General features: G+C 40.4%; 1 protein-coding gene across 1 annotated transcript in view; it reads left to right on the top strand.

The window, feature by feature from the left end:
• raver2 (ribonucleoprotein, PTB-binding 2) overlaps positions 1 to 13,434 on the top strand; it is a 98,180-nt gene that overhangs the window by 69,151 nt on the left and 15,595 nt on the right. The window contains exons 6-9 of the mRNA XM_065955601.1: positions 6,094 to 6,214; positions 9,191 to 9,273; positions 9,365 to 9,463; positions 11,187 to 11,298. Of these exons, the coding sequence (XP_065811673.1) occupies positions 6,094 to 6,214; positions 9,191 to 9,273; positions 9,365 to 9,463; positions 11,187 to 11,298 (415 nt within the window). The remainder of the gene's footprint in view (positions 1 to 6,093; positions 6,215 to 9,190; positions 9,274 to 9,364; positions 9,464 to 11,186; positions 11,299 to 13,434) is intronic.

Raw genomic sequence — 13,434 nt, 5'->3', positions numbered from 1 at the left:
TTTACGAGGTGTATTATTTGAATGCAGTATATGTGCACTTCAAGACGTTTGATTTTCATCAACTTTTACTCACCATCATCTCATTCACTCGACTCACCTTTTCCACAATCAAGATTATGTTTTTATTGTGATAAGACTTTTACATCTATTTCTACTTTTGTCTCCTATCTGACATGCTCTGATGAATTCAGCGTACATATTTTTAATTGTTCAGACGATGGCTGGCAATGATGCAAAAAAAAAAAAACAATCAGTAATTCCACCCATTTTCAATTTAGCAAGATTTTATCTTTGGCTACCGATATTAGCTTTCCTGGATCTTATAGCTGCTTTGTTCAGTACACACAGGACAGCAAAATGTAAAGATTCATATTTTTAAATTAAACACAAAGCACAACATTTAAATAATGGGAAACATTTTATTGCAACATCAATGATTTTCCTTTAATTGTTTGGTGTGCCTCCTTTTCTGATGATGATGATGATGATGATTCTCTAAATAAACGATATCTGTTTGTGGTTAATAATTGATATCCACTTCTGATTATTCATTTACATTTGGAGTATTGAAGTTTAAATTTAGATAATAATATATTATATGATAATAATAATAATAATAACTTTATTTATATAGCACTTATCTTAACAAGGTTACAAAGTGCTTTACAGAATGCACACAATCAAACAAAATAAAACATACATTAAAAGTGCTTCACAAAGTACACAGTATCAAACATTGGTGATTCATAGAACTATGAATAAAAATGGATTAAATCAATTAAAGAAGGTATTGCCGACCTCTCTCTGCTTATCTTTTCAATCCTGTGTGCACACAGCCCTAAAGTCTCATGCCCTTATAAGGGCATTAAAGAGTCTTTTTCTATGCTATTTAGGAACACCTTCCATGAGCTTCCAATTCATGAGGGCAGTACATGCATCAATTTAAGGACACAGGATTATTTTGAAAAAACATGAATATTCTCTGTAGAAGAAAACATAATATCCAGACACTGTTGCACCAAAACATGGGACTCTCCAGGCTAACATACACACAGCATGTAAACATGTAAATTCTTAATCCACTGACATCTGATAACTGCACCCAGTGTTCAAATAAACTGGAGTTTGACATGCTGCACATGCTTTAGACCCCCCTGGTAGAAATCATGTGTGTAGCTGTGGTATCCCTCCTCCACAGCGCTGTGCCAGCAGAGACTCTCTGACAGGATAATTATAGTTCTATAGACTGATTGGGCTCCTCCACCAGCTCCTGCTGCCTGAAATAAACCCAACCCCCAGCCGGAGACACAGTATGACACTTGTAAAAAAAAAAAAAAAAAATACACACAAGCAAACTTACACACACATGAAGGTAATACAACTGAGAGGAAACAGTACTTTTTCATCGACACAGATTCATATTTAACAACTTCCAGGTACGACATTTAGATTGATTTGAAGTACACATTTCAAGATGAGTGGAAATGCTTGTGTTAAAAAAAAAAACAATACCAAAAAAAGTTTATGTAGGTACGTCAGTGAATGAGTGAATTTTCTGAAATTTGTTATGAGACCTTAATGTCCTATTTGTGGGACTCTTTCTACCTCACTGTCCGCTTGCTTTTTCACCTCCTATAATTGTCTTTATGCTAAATATAAGTAATGCACAAATGTATATTGTTGATATTGATCCATCCAGAGTTACATAACAACTCCAATCATGTCATTTTTTAGTACTCCGACTCAAGGTGCACTGCAATAAATAAAAAAAACAGACCAGTAGTGGCCCAATCTGTGTAATGCACTTTGAGTTCCTTGTGAGTAAGATGTAAAAAAAGTTAATTTTCTGTAGCATTGTTTTCTGTAGTAGAGGCAAAAATTACTACAAAAAAAGGAAAAACTACAACAATGGACACTGTACGTAATATATGTTTTTAAAAGAACAGAATGGAGACAAAACAAAACAATGATCATCGCTTCCCTTCAGTTCATCTGCCTGTTCTGGTGTATTCCCAGTTCTTCTGCACAACCAATCTGTGTTCCAGAACAAAGCCTTCAAAAGCAGGATTGTATATAATTTATGAACTGCATTAACGTAGCACCTCTCTAGTCTTCTGACCACTTAAAGCACTTTACACTACTCAACACATTGTCCCCATCAGTACACTGAGGGCAGAGGTTTCCATACAAGATGCCAAAGTGTTGATCACGATCTAATCCAACCTAAACCTGATATTTAATTACAAACTAATGATGATTGTGTGTGTGTTGGTGTGTGTGTGTTTGGATATTTTCTACTGTATTTGTGTAGGTATATATATATATATACATGTGTGTATATGTATATATTTGTTTTTATTCTATATATTTATATTTTTATATTTCAGGCATGGCACAGTAAATTTTGTTGTACTCTTGTGCAATGACAGTAAAGTCTATTCTATTCTATATTTGTGATTAGGTGTCATGCCTAAGGACACTTTGACAGGTGGACCACAGGGACCATTAATTGAACCACTGACTTTTTGCATTATTTGAGCACTATTTTCTCCTAGAGCCACAGCCTCCCAATCATGAACTGGGCAGTTTACTCTAATAACTCTGAGATTAAAATTACACTCATGGAAATGTCTGAAAGTGTATCACTGTTTAACTTTAACCCTCATGCATCACTATGGACATTTTTGTCCATTTGGTCAAATGTTTCGTCTTCATCTGGTCATCATTTTGTCTGTTAGTGCATATGACACCATTTTTTGTAAGAAAGACTCTCTCTTGACACATTTTGGAATGCACATTTTTTTTTTTTAATAGATCAATAGAGCACTGTGTAAAAAATGTACTACCCTTTTAAGTCACTAAGGACTAAAATGTCCACTTACAAAAAACTGCTATAAAAATAGAACAGATTAATATTTTTTTCTACTTTTTTCTGCATAAATCTCTTAAACAACATTTTTGGCACGGACATTTTTGTCCTTAGTGACTTAAGAGGTTAGTCAATTAAATTGATGCCTGAGAATTAGATGCCTGAGAAACAACATAAAGCAATATTGACTCTGTCAAAATAAATTAATACTTTCCTACGCATAGCAGGTTTATGCTTCTTAATGAGTTACCCATCATTGGGCTAAGGAAAACTATTCGGCATGCTGTCTGACCCTCATCTGATGATGAACATTTAGAACATAATTGAGTTTATGGAGGATTACAATTGAAAGTCAGAAGTGTATATGTTTGGATGACTCAGACTGCAGTCCTGTTAAACCTTGGTTCATTGGCCTAAACGTGTTGTGATGTTTAAATTTCAAACACCTCCATTGGCACTTGTTGATTTTTTATTTTTTTTTATTTTTTTTTAGAATATATCCTCCAGCTGTTTTCTCTGTGATGTTATTCCCAGCTGCTGTTTGAGCTCTAGATTTATCAAGTGCACACAAAGACGCTCGTGTAGCCTCGAGATAGATGCTGAAAAGCAAAGAAAGCAGCTCAGAGCCTGAATTGTGACAAAGATTATGAGAAGACATTTAGAGAAAAAAAATGTGTTTCTGAATAAATTAGCCAAGGAAGATAAGACATGAGGAGGCAGGAGGACATAAACACAGTGGATGAATACGGTGGGGGAGGAGGAAGAAGACTCTGAGGTTAGATTTGTGCCCAGAGGCTCCTGTGAATGTGAGCAGCTGGTAAAAGCAAAACATCAGACCTTCAGAAAGAGATCAGGACCTTCTCCTGGCTGCAGATCTCCTCTGAGGCGATTGTGTCATTTCTGCAGTTAGTGAATGTGAGTGTGAACGCAGAGGGACCAGATGGCCTCCATCTCCCTCCTCCTTTCTTCTGCCTCCATCCTGGTCGTTGCGCGACACTTTCTCGCCTTCTCTTCACGGCTTCCTTACCTCCCTGTCGACTGTGTGTGTGTGTGTGTGTGTGTGTGTGTGTGTGTGTGTGTGTGTAGGTGCGTGGGTGTGTGGCTGGATTTTGTGCCAGTAGCCAAACAGACTGATGCATGATGACATTTTCTACCAGCAGAAAACGAAATGAGAGCACTTCTCCTCCTCCTCCTCTTTACTCTTTCCTTGAAAGACGCCGTCAGCGACGACTGGCCTTGTGCAACACCATCACACACACACACACACACACACACACACACACACACACACTCTCATCAGTTTCTCTTGCTGTGCCACACAAACACACACACACTGAATTTGCGCAGCAGACTGTCCTCTTCCTCTCTCTCTTGCTGACATCCTGGAGTCAGAGCCGCTCCGTCCTCGTCAGTAATGCTCTCTCTTCAGGAAGAGACAAGGAGGAAGTAAGGTTGACTTGAGCTGAAGTTTCTCTGTAGCTCCGAGGCAGAAGGGAAGGAAAATGTCACCACCCTGTTAATGTTGTTTTAAATCGCCGTGTGCTATGCAGTGAGACCATCAGAAGTAATTCATCCATTCATAGAAATTCATATGCCTCCAATGTAATTATGCTGATATTGTTTCCTTTTTGCGCGTATCTGGCATTCCAGCTCCTGGCTAACTATTTTAGCACCGTTCTTTCCCCCCTGGGAGTAGTTTGCAGATAAAGATAAAAATAAAGATAAGTATAAACTTTATTGGGGCGCTGGTGGAGCAGTGGTTAGTGCGTGCGCCCCATGTATGGAGGCCGTAGTCTTCCAAGCGGACGGCTTGAGATGTCCCATCTCTCAATTAAAGGCACAAAAAAGCCCAAAAATAAATCTTTAAAAAAAAACAAAAAAAAAAAACGTTATTGAACATTTTTTGTCACAACAGCTCAAGAAACAGGAATATAATTATCAAAAATAACAAGAAGTTAAAAATCAAACATACGTACATCAGTTAAATAAAGGGAGAAAAAATACAATAATAGAATAACACTAGGTATGTACACTTCCACTTGTGGAAAGAGTTATTAATATGATATGACCTTTCCCATTGTCTCTATGGCCTGTGATCATCTAAACAGGACCAATTCTTCACCATGATTGAAGACGTACAATCCTTATGTCACCTTTAAATTTAGATTTAACAGGTTGAGCTTCAGCACTTGTAGAAGAGTGGATACCATGTTTTACAGAGTTTTATCTTCTTTCCAATATGGAGTCTGTTGTGAGTTAGAGTTCATCTGTCTAATACACGTATTATAACTCTCTAAACCAGTTTATCTTTTTTTTTTAATCATAAACAGTCCTCCTGAGACTCAATTTTAATCAAAAGGATTTTGATGTGTGTTGGCTTGTAAACCTGATTTCAACTCATTCATTGTGTCTTGTTCATTGTATCAGGTTTTAGAAATAGTTGCATCACAACCTGATGACATTTGTTGGGTTGTTTATTTTCATTTACAACACCCACACACTTTTTATAAAAAGGTATAAACGGAGTTTTTACATTTCTTTACTGAACTCGACAATAAATATGATGTTTTGATTTTAAAAACATTTAATCAAAACCATGTTTTTGGGCTTAAAACTCTGGTTTTGTTTACCTCGCGGTTGGTGCACTTCATTGTTAGAAGGCGGACTCGTTTGTGTGTTTACTTGCAATGTGATTTATTCACACCTCACACCAGATTACGACAGACTGCAACAACTTTTACAGAACATTTTTAGGTTTTTTTCCACATAATGTCAACATGCAAAATGTGCAGAAAATGGACGAGTGAGTGCACGTCTACTTTTCCTGAAGTTTCTACTTCTGCTTTCCTCCAAAATGCCTCGGTTTTTTTTTCTGTCACATTTCCCCGTCTCTTCACCCTCCTGCTCCTTAACTCTCTCTCTCTCTCTCTCTCTCTCTCTCTCTCTGTCTCTCTCTCTTTCTCTGTCTCTCTCTCTCTCTCTTTCTCTCTCTCTCTCTCTTACTTTCTTCTTGTATTTTTTTGTCTCTCAGATCAACTCTGCTCTGCTGACAGTGCAGACATATCCCGATGATGTAAACTGGTGTAATCATTAGTGTGTCCATCAGGGACTTCCAATAAGAAGATCAAAACACACACACACACACACACACACACACACACACACACACACACACACACACTCACAGTCTCACTTATTCTAACTTGTATTTTTTGTCTGTGCAGATTCTGAGTAACAGGAAAGGCCTGCTACCAGAACCCAACCTAGCCCAGCTGCTGACCAGTATGACCAACCCCGCCGCCCTGCAGATCCTCATGAGACCGTACCACACTGGGAAAAGAGGAGGTATGACTGGGACCAGCATGCATCAGCTTCTCATCTGCTTTTAAGTCACAGAAATGATATCAAAATGTGTTATGACTTATTAGTGTAGATCAAGTGCAAACATGTTTTACTGGCAAAGTGTTTATTTCATAGCTTACCCTGTAAACTAAATAAAGTGTACAGGTTTAGTTAGGCCTTGTCGTCTGCTTCACTGAACTGCTGAAGTTTATCTCCAAACTCACATACAAAGTTACAATAAAACTATAGATTGCTCAAATTGCGATGCAATGTTTTCATCTGAATTAAGTCAATAAATAAATGTAAAGGGGCGTCGGAAAGCCTAGCAGTTATGTTGTGTGTCCCATATACGGAGACTGTGGTCCTCGTCGCAGTGGTGGTGGGTCTGAATCCGACCTCAGCCCTTTGCTGCATGTCATCCCCCTACTCCCTCCTCCCCACATGTCCTGTCTCTCTTCAGCCGTCATATCTAATAAAGGCAAAAAAGGCCCCAAAGAATAAATACATAAAAACACTTTTAAAAAATGTTTAAATTATGAAGATTTAGGAAAAAATTAAATTGGATGACTCAAAACAGATTTGAACATGGCTTGGACATAACATCCACTGAGCGAGCTCATAAACTAAACTATTATAAAAGCATTTTGTTGGGCTGTAGAAAGGTTTCTTTCTTCATGATGTGTTCTCTCCTCACAGGAATATTTCCACATATTAAGACACACATACAGTATTACAATCATACAGATTTATGTAGTGAACATTTCTTTCCTTTTTTTGAAATAATATTCGTACCTGTCATTTTAGCATGTCATGACCAGGTCTACATCCTACACCATCAATGAGCCTGTTTCATCGCTGTAACAGAGAAGGAGCAGGGTGGTTGTTGAATTTTAGATCAAAACATGTTGCTGCTGAACTCAACCACACTTCACCCAGAATATAAAACAACTGATTTACACTTCAAGTTCTGTTTTTTTAATCATCACAATCTTCATCTTCATCTCTCTAATTGGATATGTTAGACTCAGATGTATCTAGAGAGTCAAACTTGACTTCTCTCACTCATGTTTTATGTAAGCAGGCTGAACTGTTGGTCTTTTTGTTAGTCACCAGATATTTTCTCGCTCTGTTTTCAATCTTTTATTTTTTAACAAGTTATTCGACCACATGCTGATTCAAGCTGTAGTACTGCCTCGGCCTTGGGTCGCTGAGATGTATACTGAAATAATGAACAACATTTAAATGTTCTCTAAATAAATCCTCTAACTCTGCATCAGTAATTCAACCTCAAACAAAGTGTCAGTGTGCAAAGAATCCAAAATATTCAGTTTTTTAAAAATGATGATATTTCCTAAAATCCATTTTGGTTATTGTTTGTATGTTTGGTTTGCAGCTAGTTCAATGCTCTCAGCAACATGAAGCTAAACAACGTTCAACTTGATACACGCACATGATTTTAAATTTGCATTTCCACTGACTGCACATTTAAATGAAATCTGAGCCCTGAACGTGTTCTTGTGACGAGTCTTTCCACTCCTGAGGGACACAGATAATAATCAAAAACTCACTGTACGAGATCGTCCCCCTCCCATGTGCTGTAGTCATCACCCGGTCCACGGCTTCATTATTTGATGAATGGCTAATCAGGTATTAAAATGAAATCGTGTGTCATTAGCAGAACAAATGAGAACAGGAAGAAGGGAGGACGGATGGGAGGGGTGGGGGAGTTCTCTTAAAGAAGAGCACGCACAATTAAAGTCTAAAATTAGGACCTTGATTAAATGTTCAACTTTCTCCACCTATTCTGGTGAAAGCTACTATTAGCATCCACGCTCACATTTATTATGAGGAGACCTCGCGATGCAGAGGAGTAACATACATGCACACAAGCAAAGTGTGTGAAAGGTGGAGGGTGTCGATGGCCTGAAGTTTGAAGATGTGACCGGGTTTTCACCGCCATTAATCTCAGCAAGACAAAAAAAAAAGAAAGAGTGTGACTGCAGATGAAGCCTCACTAATGGACGTTCATACACAGTCTCATTTCTACACGTTACCATGGTGATTTAATAAGCAAGAGAACTGATTATTCTCTGTGCACTGGTGAGAACAAAAGTGTTAGAATCATTGTTAACAAACACATATTTGGATATTTTTTTTCTTCCACAGACTTGATTAGCATGAACAGCAGAAAGAACCATGATTTATTCATGACTTCATTCTTTATGGAAGAAAGTATAACCGTCATCAGTGCACAAACTGTACCGCTGTTACCATTTCACTTCATTTCCCACCAACCAGGTTTATCAGTCTCGGTGTGATGCAGCAAGCTAAACATGCTTCCAATAAAAGTTTAAGACAACAGAGAGCCTTTTGAGGATTGTATTTGAAGCATTAGCAAGCCTGAAAAAAGATGAGATACAGCAAACAAGTCAGACCAAATGAAGAAAAAATTCATCCAGAAAGAAATATTCACAAACATGTAGAAAATTGTTTAGTGGGTCATACAGTGTGGAACAATTCTCACTGGTTGAGTACTTCCAGTTTTCAAAACACACATCAGCAGACTCGTGTGTCTGCAGACTCGTGTGTCTGCACGAGGGGAGGAGTCAGCCAGCCGTCCTGGCGATGTAAACAAAGTGAAGATAGGACTCTGAAAACTCTGAAAACATCACAGACAGTGGGACTCGGGTGTTACACCCATTGTAGACAGTCATGACTCACAGAGTTATTTTCAGAGGATATACTTGATTTATATTATATTTAAGTGTGAAAAATCACATATAAAGACTTTAAACTGCAAAAAGAGATCAAATGTCTCTCATGGCTAGAAAAGCACAGTATCATCAGTAAAAGATCCACATTTTATTCCTGCATCTTTCTTCCCAGTTTCTGACTCAATCCAGTGTCCTATCTTTTTAAATAAAGTTATAAAATGCACTAGTTGATGTTTTTTATTTTGTTGTTTGTCTCTGTTTGTAGGAAAGTACGGGCGTCACAGCAGCCTGCCGTTCCTCAGACCTCCTCTCACCACGGCTCTGCTCACGCTTGGAAAAGCACACCAGGTTACAAAAAACACGAGCATCTGTACAGCTCTTTTTTTAATAGACTGTGACGATGTAGTCGTGATGTGTTTATTCCTTTTACCTTTTGCAGAACGCTATGCTCGGTAATGGACTTGTCCTCCAGAACCTCCTGCATATGCAGCTTGCACAGCAGCAGCTTCTGCACATCAAAGACAAACGCATCAGCAGCGTAAGACCCCTGGTTATCTGTGTGTGTGTGTGTGTGTGTGTGTGTGTGTGTGTGTGTGTTGTTGATAAATTGCACAGGTTAGTGATAAGTTTGTGCACATACTGTATTCAGCACATCTCCTGAAATCATGCAACCTAAATGCTTCTTTTCTGTTTTAAAAGACGACCTGGAGGTGTTGTCATGTCCCCTCCACGTTGCCATTAGCATATTTTTTTAAATGTCTCCGGTGTTTTCTTTAATTGCAGGAGTGAAGTTAAAAGTCACAGTGACTGATGCGAGGAATATTTGTCGTTTTAAGAACTGGATGATCTAGAAAGCAGAGCGGGGGGAAAAAACTGCATATTTTTTTCTATCTTTCTGGGTTTTTTTCGACCCTCCACCAACACGCTCTTTTTAAAAACAGTACATTTGCCTGATTTTTCTTTTCCTCATTAGTTTCTTTATGGTTTTAAAATAATAATGAAAGTCGTAGCAGTGCAGGAGAATGGGGAACTCTTTAAAAGGAAAAAGAAGATCATCTTCTGTAGTCTAATATTTCATACTTTAAAAGTCATTGCTGTCGTTGTATTCAAAGTTTTTCTTGTCTCCATTTTCTCTCAATCTTATCTCCTTTCCTTTCCTCCTCCCTCTCCTCCTCCTCCTCCCTCTCCTCCTCCTCCTCCCTCTCCTCCTCCTCCTCCCCTTACTCCTCCTCCTCCCTCTCCTCCTCCTCATCCTCCTCTCTCTCCTCCTCCTCCTCTTCTTCCTCCTCCTACTCCTCCTCCTCCCTCTCCTCCTCCTTCTCCTCCTACTCCTCCTTTTCTTCATCATCCTCCTCCTCTACCTCCCTCTCCTCCTGCTCCTCCTCCTCCTCTACCTCCCTCTCCTCCTACTCCTCCTCCTCCTCCCTCTCCTACTCCCTCTCCTCCTCCTCCTCCTCCTCCTCCCTCTCCTCCTCTACCTCCCTCTCCTCCTACTCCTCCTCCTCCTCCTCCTTCTCTTCATCCTCCTCCTCCTCCTCTACCTCCCTCTCCTCCTCCTCCTCCTCCTCTACCTCCCTCTCCTCCTCCTCCCTCTCCTCCTCCTCCTCCCTCTCCTCCTCCCTCTCCTCCTCCTCCTCCTCTACCTCCCTCTCCTCCTCCCTCTCCTCCTCCTCATCCTCCTCCCTCTCCTCCTCCTCTTCTTCCTCCTCCTACTCCTCCTCCTCCCTCTCCTCCTCCTTCTCCTCCTACTCCTCCTTTTCTTCATCATCCTCCTCCTCTACCTCCCTCTCCTCCTGCTCCTCCTCCTCCTCTACCTCCCTCTCCTCCTACTCCTCCTCCTCCTCCTCTACCTTCCTCTCCTCCTACTCCTCCTCCTCTTCCTCCTTCTCTTCATCCTCCTCCTCCTCCTCCTCTACCTCCCTCTCCTCCTCCTCCTCCTCCTCCTCCTCCTCTACCTCCCTCTCCTCCTCCTCCTCCTCCTCCTCCTCCTCCTCTACCTCCCTCTCCTCCTCCTCCTCCTCCTCTACCTCCCTCTCCTCCTCCTCCTCCTCTACCTCCCTCTCCTCCTCCTCCTCCTCCTCCTCCCTCTCCTCCTCCTCCTCCCTCTCCTCCTCCTCCTCCCTCTCCTCCTCCTCCTCCTCTACCTCCCTCTCCTCCTCATCCTCCTCCTCCTCCTCTACCTCCCTCTCCTCCTCATCCTCCTCCTCCTCTTCCTCCTCCTCCTCCTCCTCCTCCTCCTCCTCCTCCTCTCTGCTCCACAGGTCTCCAGTCTGCTCGGGGACCCGTCCAGGCTGCTGATGCAGAAAGCTCTGTCTCTGCGTCCTCCGGGCCTCGTGCAGCTGGGGAAAGGTCTCCTGGGAGACTCGCCTACAGGTGAACAGTGTGTCCCTGTTTAATGACTCGCTGTAATTACCACAAAGCACTGACACAAGACTGAGAGCTACATGAGGTCTCTTACCCATCTTCTTTTTATAATTATCTCCTACTCTCCCTATTACGGCAGAGTTCTGTTCCCAATGTAGAATAAAAAAGAAACTGATAGTGATGCCACCAGCAGAGTTGCATGTAGTTTTTATGGTTGAACAAACAGTAAAGTAAAGAAATGTGATTTTTGGAAGAAAAAAATATTTGATCTAAAATTTATCATCTCAAAGAATATTATAATTATTCTCTTGACATTTTGAGGTGTGTCTTGAAGGGCCTGACTGATACGGATTTAGGGGTGACAGAAAAAAGAGAAATGCTCGTGTAATACATCCATCCACTATGGCGGGGGGGCTGGAGCCAATCCCAGCTGCCATTGGGCGAGAGGCGGGGTTACACCCTGGACTGTTCACCTGTCAATCACAGGGCTGACATAAAGAGACACTCTCACATTCACACCTACGGGCAATTTAGAGTCACCAATTAACCTAACGAGCATGTCTCATGTCTGTGGGAGGAGGTCAGAGTACCAGGAGAGAACCCACACATGCACAGGGAGAACATGCAGACTCCCCACAGAGAGGCTCCTGTCCCACAAGGATTTGAACCAGGAACCTCCTCGCTGTGAGGCGACAACACTTACCACTGCAGCACCGTGCAGCCGTAGTGTCATACAATGAAACTGAAATGAAATGTTACTTCACTGGTAAATAAATCGAGTAATATCTGTGTATATATGCACATACAATTAGCCCATACGACAGTCACTTGATTTGCTAATATCGGACAATAAAACTGGCTGGATGATTTATATGTCGGGATCTAGTTTCTTTTAAATCTTAATTAAACTTTAAGAATGTTAACCCACACAGTCGAGACTTGAACTAGTAAGGGCTCCTCTTACGACATCTTATAAAACATAATCAGAATCAGAAATACTTTATTAATCCCAGAGGGAAATTCAATCGTTACAGTTTCTCCAAAGTATACAACATAGCAGCAGAAATACAGTAATAAAAATATGAATGAAATAGAATAGGACTGTAAGTAAGATATCAAATAATAGGTACAAGAAATATTGAATATGAATAAGAGTCAGATGGAATATACACACATTATCAAGATTATTGCACTTTGTTATCATGGAGATGTTATTCATTATTATTATATTGCAGTTTTAATAAATAATGAGTTATGGTGGAGGTTACAGTTTTTCAGTTTTTCTTTTTGTTTTAAAATGATAAATTGAGTAATGTCACACTTTATTTGAGTTCTGTTTGACCAGAAGTCCTTTAAAGGTGGTCATTTTACACAATTATACATAGCCTCTGTATCCTGAAGAGAACTTTATATTTTCTCTTGTATTTCTCACAAGTCGGACCTCTCTCATTTTGGGGTTAAGAAGTTAAATGGATTTTTTAAATAACCTTCAGTCATGAGATGTAACCGTCAGGTGCAGGTTCCTGAACGCCTCACAGTTGTAAATTAGTGTACAAAACATGTTGCGAGGAAAACCGCAGTGCATTTTACAATTCAAATCCCCCAGCTGAGAAAAGCTGTGTTGTTTTAAATGGAAAAGATATATCACAGAGTGAGTGCACCAAAAAACAAGCAGCTGCTGTGTCTGTGTGTGAGGATGGATTTGTGTGTGTGTGTGTGTGTGTGTGTGTGTGTGAGGCTGCTGGGATTGTTAGCTTAAGGCTTGTTAGAGCTGATTATTTTATCGTGCTGTGGAGGCCATTTATCACGGCAATATTGGATTTATAATAAGTGTGATTGTGTTTGTGTTCCTGCTTTTTTTGTGTGTTTCTGTAAATGTGTGTTTGTGTGTGTGTGTGTGTGTGTGTGTGTGTGTGTGTGTGTGTGTGTGTGTGTGTGTGTGTGTGTTTATTGAACCCTGGAGTGAGTGAAGTAGGAGGAGTGAGCAGCAGAGTGCCTGCCTGTAAATAATCGTGATAAGTGATGATGTATGAGCGGTAAAACCTATTCTCAAATATTACAGCTGGCTCTGCGGAGACGGTCGGCCCACAGCGCTCAGTTTCTCAGCCGTCTGAGTGATTTTTTTTTCTGTCCAGAGGAGACACA

This window comes from Labrus bergylta, chromosome 6 (genome assembly GCF_963930695.1).
Source record: "Labrus bergylta chromosome 6, fLabBer1.1, whole genome shotgun sequence".
In the NCBI taxonomy this organism is placed as follows: Eukaryota; Metazoa; Chordata; class Actinopteri; order Labriformes; family Labridae; genus Labrus; species Labrus bergylta.
This window is presented reverse-complemented; position numbering and strand designations above follow the sequence as displayed.